The following is a 25,098-nucleotide window of genomic DNA, read 5'->3' on the forward strand; positions in this document are numbered from 1 at the left end:
CGAAGGCAAAAGTGTGCGAGCTGGAGGCTAAAAAACTGTGAGCTAGCTCGCACTAGCTCAGCTTAGAGGGAACACCGCTCACAAGACTCCACAGTTTAGAGGGAGCATCTTGTAAGCAATGTTCCCTCCCTCTAAGGTGTGGAGTCTTGTGAGCAAAAATTCTACTTTGTGAGCCACTGGCATTAAAGTTGTGAGCGAGCAATTTGGCTGCTGCATACATTAGTTTGCTCTGGGGCCCTGCTTCCTGAGCGAAGGCAAAAGTGTGTGAGCTGGAGGCTAAAAAACTGTGAGCTAGCTCGCACTAGCTCAGCTTAGAGGGAACACCGCTCACAAGACTCCACAGTTTCGAGGGAGCATCGCTTGTAAGCAATGTTCCCTCCCTCTAAGGTGTGGAGTCCAGTGAGCAAAAATTCTACTTTGTGAGCCACTGGCATTAAAGTTGTGAGCGAGCAATTTGGCTGCTGCATACATTAGTTTGCTCTGGAGCCCTCCTTCCTGAGCGAGGATAAAAATCTGTGAGCTGGAGGCTAAAAAACTCAGCTTATTGGGAGCACTCAGCTTATTGGGAGCACTGCTTATAAGTACTTGGGCAGGGCCGGATTTAGACTTGCTGAGGCCCTAAGCTATACAAAACCCAGAGGCCCCCTACTGATCTCAATTTTTTTAAAAATATATACGCCTTTTTAATATTTGAAATATTTTTATATTGTGTTTTTATTTGAGGCCCCAGCAGATTGCGAGGCCCTAAGCTGTAGTTTATTTAGTTTATGCGTAAATCCGGCACTGTTAACTTGGGGAATAACACAAGCCCAGCTTCCAAAACGGAGCGGCTGCGCCCGAGAAGGCGAAAAGCGCGCACAGCGACGCCCACAATCCGTCAGCTACTCTGCCGCTTCCCCCTTTTCCCCCCACCCATAGCCATAGCCCTGCTAGTAGGAGCGCCGCCCACACTGTTTTCAGCGGAGGAAGGCTCTCTGGTGCCTTCGGGAACTTCCGGAGGCGGTGCCTTCGGTTCGGCTCGGCTATGGAGGGTCTGCGGGGAAATTGGACCCAGACGCTGTTTGTTTGGGTAAGTTCCTGCAGGGGGCGGGAGCGGTTGTCGCCGCTGGGGGACTGGAGAGACCGCGGTAGAGCGCAAAGCCTTACTGCCGCAGCTCCTGCACACCGTTTCCATCAACACCGCAAACACAGACTGGAGAACATTGCAGAGAATGGCTCCGCACATCTCGCGTCTCGCAGTGTTCCCTCTACGCTGAGTGAGCGTGAGCCAGCTCACGGTTCTTTAGCCTCTGGCTCGCACTCTTTTTGGTCTTCGCTCAGGGAGGAGGGCTCCAGAGGAAGCTGATTTATGCAGCAGCCAGTGTTCCCTCTAAGCCGTGGAGCCTTGTGAGCAAAAATCCTACTTTGTGAGCCACTGGCATTAAAGTTGTGAACAAGCGATTGGGCTGCTGCCAGTGTTCCCTCTAAGCCGTGGAGCCTTGTGAGCAAAAATCCTACTTTGTGAGCCACTGGCATTAAAGTTGTGAACAAGCGATTGGGCTGCTGCCAGTGTTCCCTCTAAGCTGAGTTAGTGTGAGCTAGCTCACACTAACTCAGCTTAGAGGGAGCATTGCTTGCGAGTTATGAACGGGTCAACTGGAGAAAGGGGATAACCTATAGTCTTTATTGTATTATTTCTATTGCATCTACTGCTTAATCAGTCCATATTCTACTGAATATTACAAGATTGGTAGGATATTTTCATAACCACTTGAAACAGTGAGCCAGAATTTCTGGCATGCTGATCATTTTACCTGTGTATAATGTTCAGATTCGTAATGCCCTTTCCCTTCCTTCCCAACAAGAAATATTACCCTGTATTTTTATTACTGCTGTTTATAGTAAACATATAGCACCAGATACTAATAGCACTTTTCAGACTAAGCACATACTATATGAGGAGGACTCTGCTTTCTGTCTCTCCAATGGTTTTTTTTGTGTCCATAGCAAAGCTAATGTTCCCTCTAAGCTGTGGAGTCTCATGAGCAAAAATTCTGCTTTGTGAGCTACTGGCATTAAAGTTGTGAGCAAGTGATTTGGCTACTGCATAAATTAGTTTGCTTTGGAGCCACCCTTTCTGAGCTAAGACAAAAATGTGAGCCAGAGGCGAAAAAACTCTGAGCTAGCTCACACTAACTCAGCTTAGAGGGAACACTGGCAGCAGCCCAATCGCTCGCTCACAACTTTTAATGCCAGTGGCTCACAAAGTAGGATTTTTTCTCACAAGACTCCACGGCTTAGAGGGAGCATTGCTTGCGAGTTATGAACCGGTCAACTGGAGAAAGGGGATAGCTTATGTTTCTAGGGGTGCCAGTTCTGCATTGGAAAACGCCTGGAGACTTTTGGGGGGTGGATCCAGGAGAGGGCGGGGTTTGGGGAGGGGGCGGGGCCTCAGCCTGGTATAATGCCATAGAGTCCACCCTTCAATGTAGCCATTTTCTCCAGGGGAGCTGATCTTTTGTCAGCTGGAGATCAGTTGTAAAAGCGGGAGATCCCCAGGACCCACCTGGAGGTTGGCAACTCTATGTCATTCTTGGACCAAGGGTGGGATAGAAATCCCTTCTGGGGCAGTAAGTCTCTGAATATCAGTTTGTTGGTCCTCCAGTGCTACTGGTTTATCACTGTATGACATGGAATGTTGCACTAGATGGACTACTGGTCTGATCTAGGAGAGCTCTTCTTCTGGTTTTGAGGAGCAGACAACATTCATACCAGAGTCAGTCCCAGGTCACCAGGGTACTAATCAGCACCTTAGATTATACCTGGGAGCAATCAACACAACAAACTATTTTAGCACAAGTATGATGTGCTGACAGGAGCTACAGCTGGTTTATAGTGGTGTTTTAATGCATGCATGTTAAGCAATGCCTTAGCAAGTAAGAACTTGAACAGCTGGTGTTGTAGGTTGGTTATTATGATCAAATCTAGGGAAATCTAGATTTGAATTTTTAGTGAGGAAACTGACTATGGATCTTGGGCCTGGCATACATAGCCTAGTCCGGCTTCATGGGAGTTTTTATGATAGCATAATTGGATAACTTTTGTGTAAGCTTGAGTGGTTAAGACGCTGAACTGTAGGCTGGAAGGTCGGTAGTTCAGCAGTTCGAGACCCGCGTGCCGCATGACGGAGTGAGCGCCCGTCTCTGGTTCCAGCTCTTGCCAACCTAGCAGTTCGAAAGCAAGAAATTGCAAGTAGATAAATAGGTACCGCTTCGGTGGGAAGGTAACAGCGCTCCGTGTGCCTCGGTGTTTAGTCATGCCGGCCACATGATCACGGAAACGTCTTCGGACAGTGCTGGCTCTTCAGCTTGCAAACAGAAATGAGCACCGCAACCCTAGAGTTGGACTCAACTGAGTTTTGAGCAAGGGGAACCTTTACCTTTACCTAAGCATTCTGAACTCTTTGACTACAAATGTGTTAGAACTAGAATTCAGAATACTAGTTCATTGGAAAACAGTGCCAGATTTAAACACAGAATCCTGGAATTAATTGGGTTAAACAAACAGGCCTGACTCACCTTTTTTTGCCTTTATGCTTACAGGGAGCAAATAATTATGGACAGCTTGGTCTTGGCCATAAACAAGATGTGCTCCTACCCCAAGCCCTAAAGGAGTTTGCTGGTAGTCAAAGAACCCTCAGAAATGTTGCTGGCGGTGGGGGACATTCTGCAGTTATTACTGGTAACAAATTAGCTTTCATGTTTTCCACGCATTGGCAAAGTCTAGCCTAGCCTGTTTTCAAACTTCATCAACGTGCTTGGTTGCTACCTGTGTGTGCTCTAAGGTTTCTGACAATTGCAGTTTTACATTTTCTTCAGAGGAGGAGGATGGCATACCGTTTGGCTGATGAGCCTTTCAGTTTGTGTTCTCAGTCAATGGATATGGTGTAAAACCGAGCCTGTAACACAGAACAAAAATCTAAACATTCTGCCTTTGACGTGACCTGATAAAACTTTCCCCGGCACCTGAAACAAGCAGGGCATTAATCAAAGACTGTCTTGTCCACTCCCAATCATTGCTAATGGAAGGTGTTTAAGAAGTTCTTAATTTTGGTTTTTTTGTACTGATGCATAGCAACTTAATTAGAAGTTTTCCCGAAGTTTTCCGGCTCTAGTCTTAAATAAATGTGCAGTTATTTTCTTTTTATTAATGTTACAATCCACTTTTACGGGTGTAACTTTGCTGTTCAATGTTGCTTTCTTTATAGTGTGTGTGTTCTTGGATTATAGTCTTAGTTGGTAATCTTCCTCTGTAACTTTTTCACGGGTTTTTTCAGTTTTTGGGATTAGGACGGCAGGAATTGCTGCTGACAGAATTCAAGACACCGATGCCCTAGTAGTTTATACGCCCTAGTAGTTTATATACTTTCAGTGTTCCCTCTAAGCTGAGTCAGTGTGAGCTAGCTCACAGTTTTTTAGACTCTGGCTCACACATTTTTGTCTTAGCCCAGGAAGGATGGGGCTCCAGAGCAAACCAACTTATGCAGTAGCCAAATCGCTCACTCACAGCTTCAATGCCAGTGGCTCACAAAGTAGAATGTTTGCTCACAAGACTCCAGAGTTTAGGGGGAGCATTGCTTGGGATTAGTCACAGCATCTTCCAACTGCACTAGAATTGCCGGATACTAATTGGAAATCTGTTCTTTCTCAGATATTATGATGGAACAATACCCAATCTACATATAGTTATGAAAAATCTATGCTGTTTAAACCAATTTGATGAGTTGCGTTTTATTTTATTTATTTATTTATTTTTAAAACTGCCCCCAAAGGGGCAGGGTTTTATTACATTTTCCACACAACATACACAGACAATCATAACATATACAGACATATACATACATACTAACAGTACAAACAAATACATGGAGGCTATTTTCAATTTTTACCAATATTTGTTTATACTGGTGCCTATTCCATCTTAATAACAATTTCTCATGAACTGTGTAAGCAACTTTTCTGTCTCTATCATCCTAACAGGTATATATTTCATTTAGTAAACTCTTAGTCTGTCTCTTGCAAGCTTGCCTACATATGTTTATCATACCAATTATAAAACCGTGACCAAGTATTCTGGAATGTCGAATCTGTTGCGCCTTTTATCAATAAAGTCAATTTATCCAATTCCGCAGCCTCCAACACCAGGGTAGGAGAATACTCAGAATTAAAAGAAGAAAAAGAAAATTCACAAAATAGAGGAGCAGCTGGGAGGGTACAATCTCTAAATACTTTAAAAAAATAAAACTCTTCACAACCTTATGGACCAGCTTTATTTAAACCCTCCCCATTCTATCAGGTTAAATACATCACAATAGAATGGAAAGCCACCTACTTAAAGATACACACGCATCACAGCTTCAGTCTGTGGTGGTCTCTGCCCCTGCACCACAGGGCCTGTACACTTTGAGTTGCGGTGTGCTAGCTGGAGACAAGAGGTCTGTTGTGTGGAGTTATCAGTGGAATTCAATAGTGTGCAAGTGTATCTTTCTCAGTACACTTCATTTTACACTTGTGGATCCTACAGGCTTCAGTAATTTCTTTGATGTACTTCCTTAGAGCAAATAGTGGAAGACAGAGCTGTACATTAGTGGAAGACAGAGCTGTACATTATTAAGATTAAAGACTCTTTAGACTTTCCCAGTAGTCATGTATGGCTGTGAGAGTTGGACTATAAGGAAGGCCGAGCGCCGGAGAATAGATTCTTTTGAACTATGGTGCTGGAGAAGACTCTTGAGAGTCCCTTGGGCTGCAAGAAGATCAAAGCAGTCAATCCTAAAAGAAATCAACCCTGACTGTTCCCTGGAAGGCCAGATACTGAAGCTGAAGCTCAAATACTTTAGCCACCCAATGAGAAGGGAGCACTCCCTGGAGAAGACCCTGATGCTGGGTAAGATTGAAGGTCAAAGAAGACGGGGATGGCAAAGGATGAGATGGTTAGACAGTGTCATCGATGCAACGAACATGAAGTTGAGCCAACTTCAGAGGACGGCGGAGGACAGGAAGGCCTGGCGTGATCTGGTCCATGGGGTCGTGAAGAGTCGGACTCGACTGTGCGACTGAACAACAACAACAAAGACTTTCTGGATCAATAGTGATTACTGGATTATCATATGTGTAGCCAGTTAGTCAGACATTACAGCAACAAGCCATAGAACACACATGCTTAAATATAACATTCATATAACTGAATTTAGGGCAGTAAAATGAAACTCTATAAAAATACAGTTGAGCGTAATAAAGTAAAAGAAGAACATAAGACAGAGACTATTAGGGAACTATTATTATATATTTGATCGTGTATTTTGGATGCAGTAGCATGCCACCCAAAATTTTGCCACAGTTTTGGTAATTGTCCGGTTCCCATCAATTAACAATCGGTTACACTGCTCAGCACCTGATTGTCCCACCATATCTGTTATTAGAGGAGTAATATATTTGTCTTGGATCTTGTTATAAGTTACATCTGAGCATTCAGTGGGGATCCTTTTGAATCTGCCCTCAAGCATCACGAAGGGGAAAGGGATTACCGTATGTGTATGATTACGCCGTCTGCCTGTTGCATATCTGCCTAATGATATTTGGTTGTTTTGCAGATACTGGAGAACTGTTTTTGTGTGGCCAGAATAAAAATGGGCAGTTGGGACTCAATCACATAGAAGATGTGATACACTTTACGTTGTGCCCTTCTTTGTCTGGTTGTCCTGTAGTACAAGTTGCCTGTGGTTGGGATTTCACAATCATACTTACAGGTAAATCCATTATACCACGTCTAGGGGAGGGAAGGCGAGGTGGCATGATCTTGTCAGACCTTGAAAGCGAAGCAGAATCGATACTTGCATGCAAGAGGAAAGCAATGAAAACCACCTCTGCTTCTTACGTGCCTCGAAAGCCCCTCGCTGGGGTCACCCTGAGTCAGTTGTGAGTCGATACAGTACATTAGTTGCTGTTAGCAGCCAAAGGAATGTAGAACTTTACAAAGCAGCCGGCTTTTGTTTGGTTTTGTATCATAACTTCATCAGAAGCAAGTCAACTTATATTGTGTAAGAGTTTTCCTTGTATTGTAATGTAACTTCCTGGTTTCTAAAGATATTTATTTCTTCACGAGAGTTGCTACATTTAGTATCGGGACTAGCCCTTCTTTCCTTAAAGGATTTCTCATATAGGACCGGTCTTTGACAGACTGAGCTTCGAAGCTGACTTTTTCAATATAAGTTGACTTGCTTCTGATGACGTTATGATACGAAGCCAAGCAAAAGCCGGCTGCTTTGTAAAGTTCTACGTTCCTTTGGCTGTTAACAGCAACTAATGTACTGAAGTTCTATAAATTCTTTGGCTGTTGGCAGCAACTAGGGTTCTGTTTGAGTTTATTGTAAAGTTAGTATAGTCAGAAATTTGTATAACATTGAGATATTGTATGGTTAGGTTGTATACCTTGTCGATATTTTGTATACTTAGATACCATTATCAAGTATAAAGTGATTGTATTAGCGTACATATTTAAGTGTTTGAATGAATTAATTATACTGATTTTGGCCCCAGTTTTGCTATCTCTATAGTTTTGATACTGAGAGGTCTGTTTTTTGGGTTTGGCTAGTTGTGAGTCGAGGCCATGCCTGTAAAACAGATGTGTGGAAGCAATGGGAACAAGTTCTACACTTTATCATGGCCTTCATAATGTCCAAAACTTATTTTCTAGTCTACTGTGAGTGCAATCAGGGGGATCCCTCTGTCTCTCTCTTACTCACACACACAATTTTATTGACTGTTCAGTTGAGAACTGTTCTATTGTAATGCAATGGTTAAGAAAAGTAACCAATGTTCCCTCTAAGCTGTGGAGTCTTGTGAGCAAAAATTCTGCTTTGTGAGCTACCGGCATTAAAGTTGTGAGCGAGCAATTTGGCTATTGCATAAATCAGTTTGCTCTGGAGCCCTCCTTCCTGAGCTAAGACAAAAAGGTGTGAGCCGGAGGCTAAAAAACTGTGAGCTAGCTCACACCAACTCAGCTTAGAGGGAACACTGAAAGTAACCCCAGTGTTATTTAACATCTACCTGCGCCCCCTTGCCCAGATTGCTCAGAGGCATCGGCTAGGGTGCCATCAATACGCTGATGACACCCGGCTCTGTCTGTTTTTGGGCGGTCAGTCCGACTCTACCCCAGATGACCTGGAGAGGGCGCTTCAGGACGTGGCGGGCTGGCTTAGACTGAGCCGATTGAAATTGAATCCAACGAAGACGGAGGTCCTGTGCCTGAGTCGGAGCGGGTCAGGAGTAGGGATCCCACTACCGACCTTCGACGGGGCGCCATTGGTGCCAGCACTGAGGGTCAGGAGCTTGGGGGTGCTCCTGGAGGCTACCTTAACAATGGAGGCCCGGGTAGCAGCCACTGCAAGGTCAGCCTTTTACCATCTACGGCTGGTCAGGCAGCTGGTTCCCTTCCTCGAACGCAATGACCTGGCAACAGTGATTCATGCTATGATCACCTCGAGATTAGACTACTGCAATGCTCTCTACATGGGGCTGCCCTTGTCCCAAATCTGGAAGCTGCAGTTAGTGCAAAATGCGGCAGCCGGGCTGCTGCTAGGTCTCTCCATACGAGATCACATCCAGCTTGCGCTGAAGGCACTGCACTGGCTGCCAATAGCATACGTTTCAAGGTGCTGGTTTTGACCTTTAAAGCCTGATATGGTCGGGGCCTGCCTACCCGAGAGACCGCCTTTCCCCATATGCGCCTCAGAGAGCACTGAGGTCAGGGTCGCAAAATCGCCTGACTCTCCCTAGCCCGAAATACGCCAGATTGGCCATCACAAGTGCTGGGGCCTTCTCAGTGGTGGCTCCACACTGGTGGAATGAGCTCCCGGAGGACATCAGGGCCCTGCGGGACCTTCTACAGTTCCGCAGGGCTTGTAAAACGGAGCTCTTCCACCAGGCCTTTGACTAGGAGCCGCCACTAGAACCATCGGAAACTGAACATGTTACGGCCCTACGCTACAATGTTGGTGCATGGCCTTCTCGCTTTGGACCATATATACTAACTACCGCCATCTGTATCTGTTAACATCTATAAATTGTTGGTTTTGTGAATGTTGTCAATTTTAATGTGTTTATTGTTTTATCAGTCTTACTGTATACACCACCTTGAGCCAGTTTGCCCCGGCTAGGCGGGATACAAATCTAAAGTAATACATAAATAAAAATTAGTTGTGAGCGAGGATTCCTGCCTCAGCCTGGTCCTCACTATGTGGCCCCCGTGTCTTTGGCACACCACTGAACGAGAATAGATGGGACAAGCAGGGAGTTTGCACAGGAAAGAGCGTTGTTGGGCTATTTGTACTGTTTCTAATGGGAAAATGAATTCCAGTGCCATGGGCATCTATTTAAGGTAGTCAATAAAGGCACTAATTGGTGTTAGAAGAAGGGACACTGTGTATGCGGTGTGTATACGTGTGTGTATCTGGACAGCACTGTTGCAATGCACCATTCTCTCTTGTAGAAAGTGGCCACCTTTTATCCTGTGGATCTAATTCTTTTGGTCAACTGGGAGTTCCTCATACTCTAAGAGGATGCTCTGTCCCACAGAAGATTGAGGTAAGGTGCCTGAATATGTGTTACTGACAGGGCTCTTTTTGTAGCAGGAACTCCTTTGCATATTAGGCGACCCACCCCTAATTGTAGCCAATCCCCCAAGAGCTTACCGTAGCCCCTGTAAGAAGAGCTCTGCAAGCTCTTGGAGGATTGGCTACATTAGGGGTGTGTCACCTAATATGCAGAGAAGTTCATGCTACAAAAAGAGCCATCCATCTATCTATCCATCCACCCACCCATCCATCCAGGGCTCTTTTTGTAGCAGGAACTCCTTTGCATATTAGGCGACACACCCCTAATGAAGCCAATCCTCCAAGAGCTTACAGTAGCCCCTGTAAGAAGAGCTCTGTAAGCTCTTGGAGGATTGGCTACATTAGGGGTGTGTCGCCTAATATGCAGAGAAGTTCCTGCTACAAAAAGAGCCATCCATCCATCCATCCATCCACCCATCCACCCATCCATCCATCCACCCATCCATCCATCCATGACTATGCTGTGATGCTGCACATTTGAATTGGCCTTTTACAAACGAAAGAGTCATTATTCAGGTGCAGAAATGAGATGGTTCCTTCCTCCAGATTCCATCACTCCAGATCAGTGATGTTGACTTTTTGGTTATATCTGTGCTTTCCACTTATTCATCTGTTTTGACAGTATTAGTATAGAACATTTCAAATACCATTATGTTTTGCACAGTCCACATTTCCTTAAGGGTTAGTCAGATTATTATAATATGCAAATGTGTCTCTTTCCCCCTCCTCCAATAGTCTTTAAAGGACAATGTGGTGAGCGTTGCAGCTGGACTCCGGCATGCCCTTGCTGCCACAGGTAAGTTCTGCAATTTTTAAATGTTTTTTTTGTTTTTTTTAAGGTGTTAAAGGTAAAGGTTCACTTGCTCGAAAGCCAGTTGAATCCAACTCTAGGGTTGCGGTGCTCATCTCCGTTTCAAAGCCGAAGAGCCAGTGCTGTCCAAAGACGTTTCCGTGGTCATGTGGCCGGCCTGACTAAACACCAAGGCGCACGGAACGCTGTTACCTTCCCACCGAAGTGGTACCTATTTATCTACTTAGTATGTGTGGGGATGTGATAATCATCCCCACTGGATTGGGGTAAGCATGAGTGTACCCCTAAATGTGATGATTTAATTGTCTGAAGAGGCCCTTAAAGGCTTGGTCCCCTTTCCCAAAGGGAAAACGATGTGGCTATTCCAACCCCTTGGTAATACTTTGGAACTGTGTACCAGGTGTTGTACTCCACAGAGACAGATTTCAGAAGCCAAGTATGTTAGGAGAGCCTTTGGTGTGTATGACCAATTATGGTGCCCTTCACTTTAATTGGATTGCAGCAGTGCTGTCTTGTCTATGAGATGACAAGGAAGACCTGGTCACAGAGAGAGGCCGATTTCCCACAAGCGCTGGTCCACACTCGCTCTTCCCTTTTGCCCTGATGGTACGAGTCAATTTCGCACAAGCTGCTGCGTGGCCACCCAGCATTTTGTCCTGGAGCTTCACGCTATTTTCCTCACGTCTACTCAATCCTCAAAAAACAAGATTGAGTAGACGCGGGGAAAATCACGCAAAGCTGTGGCAACATGCGGAGCAGCACATAGTGGGAAATTGACACGTACCATTGGGGCAAAAGGGAAGAGCGAACATGGAGCAGCACTTGTGGGAAAGCAGTCTCAGTCTAAATGCTGTGCATTGCCATTAACCGATTTCGTTCATGTAACTTACATATACCACAGGAAAATGGTCATTTTACACATCACACGGCACTTGATCTGCTGCTCGGTAAAGGTAAAGGTTCCCTTGCTCGAAAGCCAGTCGAGTCCGACTCTAGGGTTGCGGTGCTCATCTCCGTTTCCAAGCCGAAGAGCCAGCGCTGTCCGTAGACGTTTCCGTGGTCATGTGGCCGGCATGACTAAACACCAAGGCGCACGGAACGCTGTTACCTTCCCACTGAAGCAGTACCTATTTATCTACTTGCAATTTCTTGCTTTCGAACTACTAGGTTGGCAGGACCTGGAACTAGAGATGGGAGCTCACTCCGTCATGCGGCACCTCGGGTCTTGAACTGCTGAACTACTGACCTTCCACAGCCTGCAGTTCAGCGTCTTAACCACTTGAGCCACCGCAGCTCCAGATCTGCTGCTAAGTGTCCACTAATCAAAGAGCTCTAGCTATAGTTTGTGTTACCAGGGCTCTTTTTGTAGCAGGAATTCCTTTAGGCGACACACGCCTAATGTAGCCAATCCTCCAAGAGTTTACAGAGCTCTTCTTACAGAGGCTACTGTAAGCTCTTGGAGGATTGGCTACATTAGGGGTGTGTCGCCTAAAGGAGTTCCTGCTACAAAAAGAGCCCTGGTTCAACATTTCCCAAGTATAAGCTGGTGTTAATACAGATACTGATACACATTCCTAGTCTATTAGCAAGTGAATAGGTTTGACATTAATTTTCGGTTTCTTTTTGCACACATGTATTTACAAGAAAATGGTTCAGTGTTCCAGTGGGGAACTGGTATGGTGTCTCATGCAAAGCGGTCATGTCAAGGAAAAACGATTCCATCATTCTTGAGAGCAAAGGAACCTTGCAGAGTAACAGGTCAGTTTTCTAAAATATAATTTGCAGCTGTGCTTGTAGTGTATTATGATCTGAAATATTCAAGCATAAGACCATTCTTATAGCAGCTAAAATATAATTTGCATGTTTTAGATTTAACTCTGAATATTGGCTCAGTTTATTAAGCATTTGCGGTAAATATGAGGAGTGTAATTCATGAATCCACTTTGACAAATAATCTTACTTGAAAACTCTGTGACCGGGCATGGGATGACGTGAATGGCTTGGACAGGTTACTTGTTCCGACAGCCAGAGCATGGGTTATACTGTCAATCTGGGAATAAGGACAAGTTTTGCTCCGAAGGAGATTCACCCAGTAGTATAAATGTTTAGAAGGATGTTGAAAGTAAGTAAGATTAAGTTTCTTAAAGTAAAGGTAAAGGTTCCCTTACTCAAAAGCCAGTTGAGTCCGACTCTAGGGTTGCGGTGCTCATCTCCGTTTCAAAGCCGAAGAGCCAGCGCTGTCCAAAGACGTTTCCGTGGTCATGTGGCCGGCATGACTAGACGCCAAGGTGCACGGAACGCTGCTACCTTCCCACCGAAGTGGTATCTATTTATCTACTTGCAATTTCTTGCTTTCGAACTGCTAGGTTGGCAGGAGCTGGAACTAGAGACGGGAGCTCACTCCATCATGCGGCAAACTCGGGTCTCGAACTGCTGAACTACTGACCTTCCACAGCCTGCAGTTCAACGTCTTAACCACTTGAATCCACTGATCAGAATGCTCTGATATGACGCAGTAGGAGAGGTGCTATCAAATTCATGAGGATGCCAGCATGGCTAACAAGTGGAGTCAAGGAAGTAAAAAACCAAACAAGGCTTCTCCAAATGACTTGTGGGTGTTGGATGTACTAATGCAGTTTGCCTCAGCAATTGCAAAACAACATCCAGGGCAATATGTAGGTTTCCTTCTCCCTTTTTTCCCTTCCCTATTTGGTCAGCAAAGGAATAAGCCAAACTACGTGAATTTTGGATCTGTTGTTGTCGGAATTTGCTTTGTAGCAATTTGATTAGGTCATCTCTGTACTCTGATGTACTCTGCTAGGTTAAAAATTCTTCCATTTCTTTCTGGTTTTTTATAGGACAGTGGCAGGTGGTCTCTGGCATGTTAGACAGAGAAAGTAGTAACCCGGCAAAGCCGAAGCAGCTTCCTTTCCTACCTATCTTGCAATTGTGGCTCTAGTTAGTTCCTTGTTGATACAACCTCACATGGTAGTGTTCTGTACTGCAAAAGCTCCTCTTCTGCTAGTCAAGTATAATGGATTATCTTTGTAGGCCTTGAAAACATCCAAGTGAAGAACGTCACTTCGGGGTCGTACCATGCTGCATCACTTACAGGTAGGTTCCTCTGTATATGGTCACCTGATGACTCTGTTTGCTGCTGTCTGCCTGGTCTTCCAGCAGCACGTTATGACAAATCCTCAGAAATTTCCCTATCCCTTCCTTCTCTTTAACAAAAAGGGAATCAGCAAACCTGGAATTTCCCCCCTTCAGTCTGAAGAAGTGTGTCCAGGGCTCTTTTTCTAGCAGGAACTCCTTTACATATTAGGCGACACACCCCTAATGTAGCCAATCCTCCAAGAGCTTACAGTAGCCCCTGTAAGAAGAGCTCTGCAAGCTCTTGGAGGATTGGCTACATTAGGGGTGTGTCGCCTAATATGCAGAGGAGTTCCTGCTACAATCAGAGCGTCGCCACACTGCAGATTTGGTGGATTTATCCCCCCCCCCGGACTGATAGAAAGTGACTGTTGCCTTTGTGTTTGAAGGGTTGCAACCAATGTTCCCTCTAATCTGTGGAGTCTTGTGAGTAAAAATTCTACTTTGTGAGCTACTGGCATTAAAGTAGTGAGCGAGCGACTGGGCTGCTGCATAAATCAGTTTGCTCTGGAGCCCTACCTTCCTGAGCCAAGACAAAAATCTGTGAGCCGGAGGCTAAAAAACTGTGAGCTAGCTCTCACTTAACTCAGCTTAGAGGGAACACTGGTTGCAACCAATCTTCCCTCTAAGCTGTGCAGTCTTGTGAGCAAAAGTTCTACTTTGTGAGTTACTGGCATTAAAGTTGTGAGCGAGCGATTTGGCTACTGCATAAATTAGTTTGCTGTGGAGTCATTCTTCCCGAGCCAAGATAAAAATGTGTGAACCGGAGGCTAAAAAACTGTGAGCTAGCTCACACTAACTCAGCTTAGAGGGAACACTGGTTGCAGCTGTGTGTATAGGGGTGTGTGTGAAGAGATGGAAGTCGGCATCTCATTGTCAATATACGTCTTGTACTCAAGGAGGTTCTTCTCAGCAAGAGAACCGCTCCTCAAGTCTGAAGTCCCCCCCCAGAGATAAATACTTATTCTCTTGTTGCCGTGTCAATCTGTGTTGTTGCTGCATGTTGGAAATACGAACAACACACAGTGAACTCTTCTGAGTGTCCTTTTTCTTCTGCATTGTAGCTGTACTCTGTCTTGGAGAGCTCTCCTCTCAGAAATGATTATTTTGTTTGGAGAAGTCGACTTCCCAAAAAGATACATCAAGAGAATTGTAGTCCTCTTCCTAGGACTGCTTCTGTCCCTCTCTGTAGTGCTAGCTTCCTTTCTTGGGTTGCCAAAGGCAATTCTTTCTGCCTCTTCTACTACACTATGGCTGCGATCACACGGACTCAATAATCCACTTTCAGTGCACTTTCAAACTGGATTTTACTGTGTGAACTGGCAAAATCCAGTTGGAAAGTGCACTGAAAGTGGATTGAAAGTGGATTATTTAGGGTGTGTGACCGCAGCCAAAGTTTACTTGCCTTCCGGAGGGTGACTAACACTTATCTCTGGGGTCATTTCGTAGAAAAAGAGCTAGGGGAACTCATTAGCATAACTCATTAGCATATGCCACACCCCCTGACATCAGGGGCCCGGCGGTGGACCTGCAAGGCCAGCGGGAGTGCGAGGAAGCCCCGCCAAGGCCCTCCCTGGCCCCAGGCAGGCAGGGGTGGGGAGAGGCGGTGAGGAAGCAACTTACCCTCCCTCTTCTCCTGCCTCCTGGCTGAATGAGGGCTGGAAGCGGGGCAGCCGGAAGCAGGGGGCGGGGCTTCCTCATGTCCCCCGCCCCCCTGCACCTCACCCCTGTTCCCCCCCGAAATGACCTCTGTCTCTGCCCACTCTGTCAACTGCCTTCATGTGGGTTCCAATTGCTTCCTGGTACCTGATCGGTACGCGTGACCTGTAATTTCCTTACAGAACTGAGATGCTTTCTCCTATCAAAGTTTGTTAGAAGGTGAGGAGTACAGTCCCTGAAAGCTTTACCTGTATTGAATGGAAAACTGAAATGAGTTTCCTATTAAAGCCGATTTACACGAAAACAAATAAGATTAATAGCAGTTACGAGGAGGAATGAAGTTGTTGAAGCAGATTCTGAAATATTAACCACTTTGTTTTCCTGATATATTTTTTTTAAAGCTGAAGGAGAGCTGTATGTTTGGGGGAGCAACAAGCACAAGCAGCTAGTGAGCAAAGATGATTTTCTTTTGAAACCTCGGAAGATCGAGCCTCACTGTTTCTTGGACGAAAAGGTTAGAAGAGTCTGGAATGGATGGACACACGTGGTGGCGCAAACGGGTAGGGCATCTGAAGATGGAAATTGCATGTAAAAATATCTACTTTTGACCGGATGGCTTCTAAAAAGGATGCTTAGGCTAAACTGTCGTGTTCTAGTGTGGCAAATGGCTCCTGTTGTACACTACATTACCTTTCCTCTGACACCAATGCAGTGCCCTTGGCCTCTTCCACATTCTCATTTTTGTCACGCGTTTGTCGCTATCGCTTTGGGTCCCGTCCCCCCCCCTTTTCCACATCTGTTTTTGCTCCCTCTGGGACTACTAGAGAGAGCAAAACACATTGGGGGGTGGGTGGGGAACCCTGAAGCAATAGGGATGAACAAGTGATGAAAATCGGAATGCGGAAGAACCCCTTGGCTCCTGCCACAGTTATAGGTTGGCAGAAGGGCAGTCACTTGCACAGGATGCTCATGATTTTGTTTTCATGTTCCAGTCCTTTAAGCATCTTTGTATTGTTACTATAAAACTTGGAGACCTTGAAAAAGATGGCAATAATGTCGAAGGCAACTTATCAATACAGACAGGAGAAGGTATTTCTGAACATTGTGGGATCTAGTTCCTGGCCGTGTTTGCTGTAGCAAACGAACATTAACAAAGCAGATAAAGGGGGATTGCAGTATAGTACTGATATGAACAAGATAGAAATACTGCAAATGTGCATTATTTAGATTTATATAAATGCAAATTACACAATTTTAAACCATATATTCATGTATGTTTTACAAACAACACAAGCCAATTAACAGTTGGCAAAGGATGTTTTACAAATAACACAAGCCAAATCAGTTGGCAACAATGGACGAACTCCCCTGGCGTTGAGACTCGTTTCGAAGCGTCTTTTTCATGAACTCCCCTGGAGTTGAGACTCGTTTCAAAGCGTCTTTTTCAAACAAACAATCTCATATAGCTGTGCATCCACATGGTCATAAATCTTCCAAATTGGACTATTCTTCCTATACATTTTGATGTTATTCACAAAGTTCTAACAAAAATCTTTAGGACGGGTTGATCAACCTTAGACCATGGCTACCCTTTTATTATATGTCCTTGAATAGGAAGACTCTCTCAATTGGATTGTAAATTGCCCGATCAAAGGCTTGCAGAAACGCAACATCAGACGTGAAAGCTGCTGCTAATATTTGGGTATCTCATTATAATAGGACTAGGTCTTGCAGTGCTCCAGATGTAAATTAGGTTACATAAGGATAGTATAGAACTAATTTAACTGAAGGCATTTCTAAGTATAGCAGAAGGGTGGTGAAGAAAAGGAGACCGAATGATCATCTTATGTCTTACAGAAGGTGAGTCACTCTTGGTTCAGAACAAGTGCCATTTCTTTAACTGGTATGTCTGATAACAAAGGCAGCCTTAATTAAGGAAGTTTATTTGCCTTGGTGTTCTTCTGAATAAATTCACTGAGCTGTTTGTCATGTAGCATCAAATCAAATTACTGTTCAACTGGGAAAAGAAATTCTCAGTTCGACTGAAGTTTTATTAGTTCCTTTCCCAGCAGGTTGATATTTTTTTTAAAATACCGTTACAATCCCAGTCTGCCTCCTTAAGAAAATCCAACTGAAGTGGTAAAAAACTTTCACCATCCAGCCCTGGGAGAGCAAAATGGCATAGCATTGTGTCCCAGCCCCATATACATTAGTGAATTTGAACTTGCTTCTGTAAGTGTACAGAAAAGTGCTTTATTTGAATTTTTTGCATTGTTCAAATATTCCTGTGACAGAAATAAACTGGAAACTCTGTGTCGCATGCTAAATTCTGTTGAACAAGTGAGGATTCTTGATAAGATTCAGTTTTCTGTTATTCATTTTGAGCTTCTGAGAAATTGTAGTGAAGCGCCACCGGAGCATCCAGCAGTAGCCTGCCGGTTTAAGTCAGCGCTTCCAGGAAACGAATGTCAATAGTATATCAAATTGTTGTATTTACAGGTGACATAGAACTGGTAGGAGTCGCTTAGAAGACATAAACAAAATTCAAAATGACCTTAATATGCTGGAAAGTTGTATTGCAGCTGACCAAATAAAATGCAATAGAGACAAATGAAAAGTTCTCCATTTAGGCATAAGAAAAAAAAAAATCAAATGTACAGGTATAGGAATGGGAGGGGGGAGATAATCTGTCCAGGCAGTAACGTATGTGAATAGGGTCTCAGGACTGCAGTTCAGCACAAACCTAGCATGAGTAATCAGTCTGATGTAGCTGCAAAAAGGAGCTACTGCAATTTTAGGCCATATTAATAAAAACGGTAATATCGAAGTCACAGGATGTAATAGTTTCATTCTGCTCTGTGGTATTCAGACCTTGTGTGGAATATTAAGTCCACTTTGGTTTACTACACTTCAAAAAGGACGTGGACAAATTAACAGGCTCAGAGGTAGGCAGCGAAGTATGGAAAATAAATTCCACAAGATTGAACCGACTGGGTATGTTTAGCCTGAAGGAGAGAACATTGATCAGACCTGAAGGGCTGTCACATGGGAAGAAGACACAGTCTAGTGTTTGCTGCTCTAGAGGCAAGAGTATCTCTAATGGATATAACCTATATGACATCGGTTTCAGTTGGAGTTGGTGGGTTCTTCCTCACTGAGAGCCAGTTTGGTGCAGTGGTTAGGAGCATGGACTCTGATCTGGGAGAACTGGGTTTGATTCCCCACTCCTTCACATGCAGTTGCTGGTGTGACCTTGGGTCAGTCATACATTCTTTCAGAGCTGTTCTCTCATGAGCAGTTCTTGAAAGAGCTCTCTCAGCCCCACCTACCTCACAGGGTGTCCGTTGTGGGGAGGGGAAGGGACAGGAGATTGTAAACTGTTGTGAGACTCCTTCAGGTAATGAAGGGCGGGGTATAAATCCAATCTTTCCTCCTCCTCCTCTTCCTCCTCCTCCTCTTGCCCGTCCTGGCAGAACCTGAATACTCTTCTGTTGGGAATGCTCCAGTTTTTAATTTCCTGCACTGGGCAGGGAGTTGGACTAGGTGGTCTACTTAGGCTCCTCCCAGTCCTAGGACTCTGTCATGTAGAACGAAATAATATTCATTGTGATTATTTTTTGTTTCATCATGCTTTTCCGCTAAACAAATAGCTCCCAAGGCCCCAAGACATATAGCAGTAAAAATAATAATCAAGAAATAGCAATAAAACCAGAGGTCATTTCGGGGGGGGGGATCGCGGGGGATCGCAGTTTCCCCGGGTGAGGTACGGGGGCGGGGCACATGACGAAGCCCCGCCCCCTGCTTCCGGCCGCCCCGCTTCTGGCCCTCATTCAGCCAGGAGGAGGCAGGAGAAGAGGGAGGGTAAGTTGCTTCCTCCCTGCCTCTCCCCACCCCTGCCTGCCTGGGGCCAGGGAGGGCCTTCGTGGGGCTTCCTTGCACTCCCGCCGGCTGGGACCGTTGGGGGCGGTGTGTGTGGCCTTATGACACACTTCCGGTGATGTCAGGGGGTGTGGCATATGCTAATGAGTTATGCTAATGAGTTCCCCTACCTCTTTTTCTACGAAACGACCCCTGAATAAAACCATAAATCAGTCAAATTATAGCATCAGAATTTAGAGTTCACTCACCTCCAAATACCTTCTGAAACGAAAATGTCATAATCTGGCATCTGAGGCTGGAAGAATATCCTGAGGAATGGCCTGTGAAGCAGGGACCCAGCAAAAGATCTGTGGGTGGAAGTGACCTTAAAGGGCCCGGTCAGCACTTTGAATTGTACCCGTAAGCAAAGTTGGCTCAGTGGGTCTCCTACAGTACTGGGTTACATGTTCCCCACAGTAAGTCCCTAGTAGGGGTTTTGCTGCAATTGGAACAAATGTGGCTTTTGAACACTTTAAAAAGGTGGCTCTATGTAGAGATGTTGCATTACTTCAGCCTGCCTATAATGAAGGCATATGTAACTATGCTCAGATGGGTTCTCTTTATGGCCAGCCCATAGCTGGCAAATTTGCCGAAGCTGGCAAAGGGCACTGCTGGCTACTTTGCCAAGGGGAAAACTGGTTCTTTAGGGCAAAGCATGACCTCATCCAAAACTTCTATTATGCCCAGTTGCTAACTTCTACTATACCCAATTCTATTATACCAATTGCTAATATCTTTCTATTCTAAATCATATTATCTTATAGCACCCGCTAATATCCTTCCATTCAGTTTCTTCAATACTTTCCTGATGTTTGCATCAAATACCTTACATAAAAAGGTAAAGGTTCCCTTGCTCGAAAGCCAGTCGAATCCGACTCTAGGGTTGCGGTGCTCATCTCCATTTCAAAGTCAAAGAGCCAACGCTGTCCAAGATGGTCATGTGGCCGGCGTGACTAAACACCAAGGCGCACAGAACGCTGTTACCTTCCCACCGAAGCGGTCACTATTTGTCTACTTGCAATTTCTTGCTTTCGAACTGCTAGGTTGGCAGGAGCTGGAACCAGAGACGGGAGCTCACTCCATCATGCGGCACACTCGGGTCTCGAACTGCTGAACTACTGACCTTCCACAGCCTGCAGTTCAGCAGTTTAATGTCATTCCAGTTGGCTTTATTCTTCAATAAACCTATTTCTCCTAAAATACAAAAGTAAACCAAACGGAGGTGCCTCTCATTCCTGGGGCTGAGAAAGTCAGTGGGAAGGAAACTTCCCTCCTCCTGTGAGAGGACTTTGGGGGGGGGGACACTCATGGGAGGGATAAAGTTGGATTGTTCTCTCCCTGACCTTCTCAGAGGGCTAGCCGAGGATAGTCGGAGACTATCCCAGCATGGTTTCATTTACTTCACTTATAACCTGCCTTTCTACTCAGTGGGGATCCAAAGCAGCCTTTTAGGAAAAGTCATGATGGGGAATGCTGCTCTCCCACACACAGTCTACAGTTCCTAGTGGCAATGCCAGATAGAGTCCAGTGTCCCCTATTTTATGACTCTCTCTGCATGTAGTATGTAGTATAGCGTGTCTGGCTGGTCAGCCAGTCTTGTATTTTATAGGCATGTAGGAAGAGAGAGTGAAAGTGTTTGTATGTCTTAGGTAAAGGTTTTCCCTTGCTCGAAAGCCAGTCGAGTCCGGCTCTAGGGATGCGGTGCTCATCTCCGTTTCCAAGCCGAAGAGCCAGCGCTGTCCAAAGACGTTTCCGTGGTCATGTGGCCGGCACGACTAGACACCAAGGTACACGGAACGCTGTTACCTTCCCACCGAAGTGGTACCTATTTATCTACTTGCAATTTCTTGCTTTCGAACTGCTAGTTTGGCAGGAGCTGGAACTAGAGACGGGAGCTCACTCTGTCTTGCGGCAGGAGGAGAAAGGCCGGGTATAAATAAAGTAAAATAAATACAAAGAAAAAATAGATGCTTGTTTCCCTGAAAAAAAAAATTGGGCATGTTCCGTGTCGTGTTTAGTTTCTTGATGATAGAACGCACTTCTGTAACTTTTCCAGCAGAAGTCGGTGGCTTGGCTTTCATTTCTTGAGTTACCTGCTGTAGGTAATAGCTTGTTTTCTTAATTGTGGCGCAGCTGTAGTCCTGATTGTACATTAAAAAGGTAAAGGTAAAGGTTCCCTTGCTCGAACGCCAGTCGAATCCGACTCTAGGGTTGCGGTGCTCATCTCCGTTTCCAAGCCGAAGAGCCGGTGCTGTCCGAAAACGTTTCCGTGGTCATGTGGCCGGCATGACTAGACACCAAGGCGCACGGAACGCTGTTACCTTCCCACCGAAGTGGTACCTATTTATCTACTTGCAATTTCTTGCTTTCGAACTGCTAGTTTGGCAGGAGCTGGAACTAGAGACGGGAGCTCACTCTCTGTGTGCCTGGCACTATTTTGTGGGACTCGGAGCACTCAAAAATGTTCTGTTGACTAGGCTGACATTTTCGGGTACACTTGGTTCTCTCTCCAGATCGTGCCCATTTCAAGAGATGGTAAAGTGAGTCATCTGCCTCCTCCTCAGTCAGTGTCGGGGGCATTCTTTGGTGGAGCTGGAAAAATGTATTATGTGTTAGCCCAGACGATCATCTTTTGAGTTGTAGCAAATTATATTTCTGGGATGTAGGTGTAGGGTTTTACCATAGGGATACTGTTTCACATTCTGCTTGGTATAGGGAAAATCCATCACATTTGAGGCAGCTTTAGTCTCCAGTGTTTCTGCAACTTCTACGTGACTTTCGTCACAATCTTGAAGTTGTTCAAATAGCTTAAGCCGGGCTGAACAGATGGAGTTGGATTTGCACAGGTGTATTCCCCGTTTACTTTAAAAGGCTTCCGTTGAGCATTCGATAGAACATCCAGCAGCAAAGTGCTAACAATAGATGCAGTGTAATTCAGGTCAGCTTTATGGAGCAGCTTTATCCTGATTTATTTATTTTGTTGCTTTTAATAGGCACCTTTAAAAATAGCATGGCATATTTGTATTAAATATAGGCCATAAATTGTGTAAGTGAAAGCTGTTTACTTACCTGTGCTTGGCAAAAGCTGTAAATAGTTTGATAGCTGAAAACGAGCCCTAAAATCTAAGTCAGTGCAAGTAAGAAGTTTTGGGGCTTATCACAGCACTATAAATTTGAAAAGCATTCCTATGTATTTTATATTTTCCCAGAATGAGAGAATATTTGGTTTTAAAATAGAAGCTTTGAATAGATATACTACAATATAATCCTAAATGTGCAGAGGATTGCACCTTGGACTGAAATAATGGTGAGTTAGTATAGCAATTAGTACAGTGGAAGATTTTCTGAATATTATTTCCCCTTCTATATGTCTTCATGTAAAATATTTCACAGTACTTATTCCTTTATTAGCAGGCAATGTTAAAGGGGTTCAGTAGGTAAAAGGTAAAGGTTCCCTTGCTCGAAAGCCAGTCGAGTCCGACTCTAGGGTTGCAGTGCTCATCTCCGTTTCAAAGTCAAAGAGCCGACGCTGTCCAAGATGGTCATGTGGCCGGCATGACTAAACACCAAGGCGCATGGAACGCTGTTACCTTCCCACCAAAGTGGTACCTATTTATCTACTTGCAATTTCTTGCTTTCGAACTGCTAGGTTGGCAGGAGCTGGAACTAGAGACGGGAGCTCACTCCGTCATGCGGCACACTCAGGTCTCGAACTGCTGAACTCTTATCCATTTTCCGTATAATTTCAACAAAATGCTTCCCTGTCCTAAAGATATATTAATTTTGTGGATGGGTGACTTGTGAAATGGAAAAAGGGTCACCTGGAGGTTCAGTGAATTGCTTTGTCCAATAATATACTATACAGAGCTCAACACAACAGTCAAAGCTGAACAAAAATCTGTGGACTTCTGGCAGAGAAATCTTCCAGTACTAAGAACACTTTCCTGAAGGACTTGGATAGGAGTCTTAGTAGATCCACTTAGGATTGTTCTCTTATAGGCCCTTCCTAAGCAGGAGCTACGGTGGCTCAAGTGGTTAAGACGCTGAACTGCAGGCTGTGGAAGGTCAGTAGTTGGTCCGTCCTCCTTCGCTCGCTCGCTCCTTGCCTCGCCAGCCACCATTTTCCTTCGCCGCCGTCACCACTGCTTTGCTTCACCGCTCGCCACTCACCGCTCCAACACAGGGACGGGTGCCCCCCCCCGCTCTAGTAGCAGGTATCCATTAGTCTAATCGCCCTTTTTAACGGGCTTTCGAGCTGCTGGGTGGGCGGGAGCTGGGACATAGGGCCGGGCGCTCACCCTGGCCGCGGTGGGGCTCGAACAGCCAAAGCTGTTCGGCCAGATGTACGTGCAGGCATCTCTTACCGCCTGCGCCACCGCTCCCTGGGCTTTTGTTTTCCTTCACTATATTTTATTTATTTATTTTCATTGCATTTATACCCCGCCCTTCCCGCGAACGGGCTCCGGGCTGCTTAAGGTGAGAATCAGTTGTTTAAGGTGAGAATCAGTTGAGAATCTATGCAGCCTTGAGAGCAATTTATTTAGACAGTTGGAAAATCTCTGTGTCGCCTCTCCAGGGAATGGGCCTGAAGCAGCTTATGATATAAAACATAAATCGTGAAAGTTATTAATTGAAACCCAGACACAGCGTAAAGCAGCACAAAACGCAGAACAGTTTAAAATGAGTAATTGATCGGGCTAAAAAAAAAAAGTCTATCAAATGACGTTTAAAAATTCGATCCCTTCATTCAAAGCCTGGGTAAAAAGAAGTGAGAGTGCTGTAGGCGCCTGGGGGTGAGCCTTGAGAGGAAGGGCATGCCCAGGGCTGGCCCCAGCTTATTTTGCACCCTAGGCGAGGATCCCTTCTGGTACCCCCCTTGTGCGCCCACCATGGCTCCGACCTGTTAATTGGATCTGTACCCTGGACCTCCTGTTCCCCTGGCACCCACGCTCTTAACACTCACTTTTCCTTTTGTAACTTTGCCTGCTTTGCACATCTGACTTCCACCAAGGAAGACTGCAAAGAAAGGCACTCGCAGTTGCAAACAACCTCTGCTTCTCACTTGCCTTGACAGTTCCTTGCTGGGGTTGCCATAAGTCAGTTGCAACTTGAGTGTCCTTATGTAATAGCCACCCTACTTAGATTCTTCTTTGACTCAGCTGAGTGACCCTTCTGTGCCCAGAGGGCTAAGTTCTTTGGTGGAATTGGTGTTGGTATCATCAGAAAGTTCATAACATGTTTAAAACTCAGTAGTGTTTGCAGCTGAACCAGGACAGCGGGGGTGTGTGTGCCAGTTTGGCGCCCCTAAGGGCTGGCACACTCTAGGCGAGCGCCTAGTCCGCCTAGTGAGTGAGCTGGCCCTGGGCATGCCACAGTCGGAAGTGCCACTGCCGAAAAGCCCTGTCTCTGGTTGCCAGCTGCCTCAATTCTGAAAGTGGGGAATAGAGAGCAGAGCTTGTGAAGACTATCGTAGCTGATGGACTGGGCAATATGGGAGGAGGTGGACAATATGGCAGAGACTGACCAAGAGAGAGATCTTGGAGTCGTAGATAACTCACTGAACATGTCGAGACAGTGTGCGACTGCAGTAAAAAAGGCCAATGCTATGGAGCCAAAAATCCTAACTGTAAATACATGTTGATGGGGTACAAACTGGCAGAGACTGACCAAGAGAGAGATCTTGGAGTCGTAGTAGATAACTCAATTAAAAAGTCGAGACAGTGTGTGACTGCAATAAAAAAGGCCAACGCTATGCTGGGGATTATTAGGAACTGAAAACATCAGTCAGTATCATCATGCCCCTGTATAAATCAATGGTTGCGACCTCATTTGGAGTACTGTGTACAGTTCTGGTCACCACACCTCAGAAAGGATATTATAGCTTTGGAAAAAGTGCAGAAAAGGG

The 25,098-nt window shown here is 45.2% G+C and overlaps 1 protein-coding gene across 1 annotated transcript in view; it reads left to right on the top strand.

Annotated features, from left to right (window-relative positions):
- The first annotated feature begins 1,006 nt into the window (after positions 1–1,006).
- The window catches only part of SERGEF (secretion regulating guanine nucleotide exchange factor), a 25,822-nt gene continuing 1,730 nt past the window's right edge, over positions 1,007–25,098 (top strand). Inside the window, exons 1-8 of the mRNA XM_015417285.1 lie at positions 1,007–1,069; positions 3,582–3,720; positions 6,632–6,787; positions 9,529–9,623; positions 10,388–10,448; positions 12,108–12,221; positions 13,515–13,577; positions 15,677–15,835. Of these exons, the coding sequence (XP_015272771.1) occupies positions 1,025–1,069; positions 3,582–3,720; positions 6,632–6,787; positions 9,529–9,623; positions 10,388–10,448; positions 12,108–12,221; positions 13,515–13,577; positions 15,677–15,835 (832 nt within the window). The 5' untranslated portion in view covers positions 1,007–1,024. The remainder of the gene's footprint in view (positions 1,070–3,581; positions 3,721–6,631; positions 6,788–9,528; positions 9,624–10,387; positions 10,449–12,107; positions 12,222–13,514; positions 13,578–15,676; positions 15,836–25,098) is intronic.

Source organism: Gekko japonicus, unplaced genomic scaffold, assembly GCF_001447785.1.
Source record: "Gekko japonicus isolate JY-2015 unplaced genomic scaffold, Gekko_japonicus_V1.1 scaffold1827, whole genome shotgun sequence".
Taxonomy (NCBI): domain Eukaryota; kingdom Metazoa; phylum Chordata; class Lepidosauria; order Squamata; family Gekkonidae; genus Gekko; species Gekko japonicus.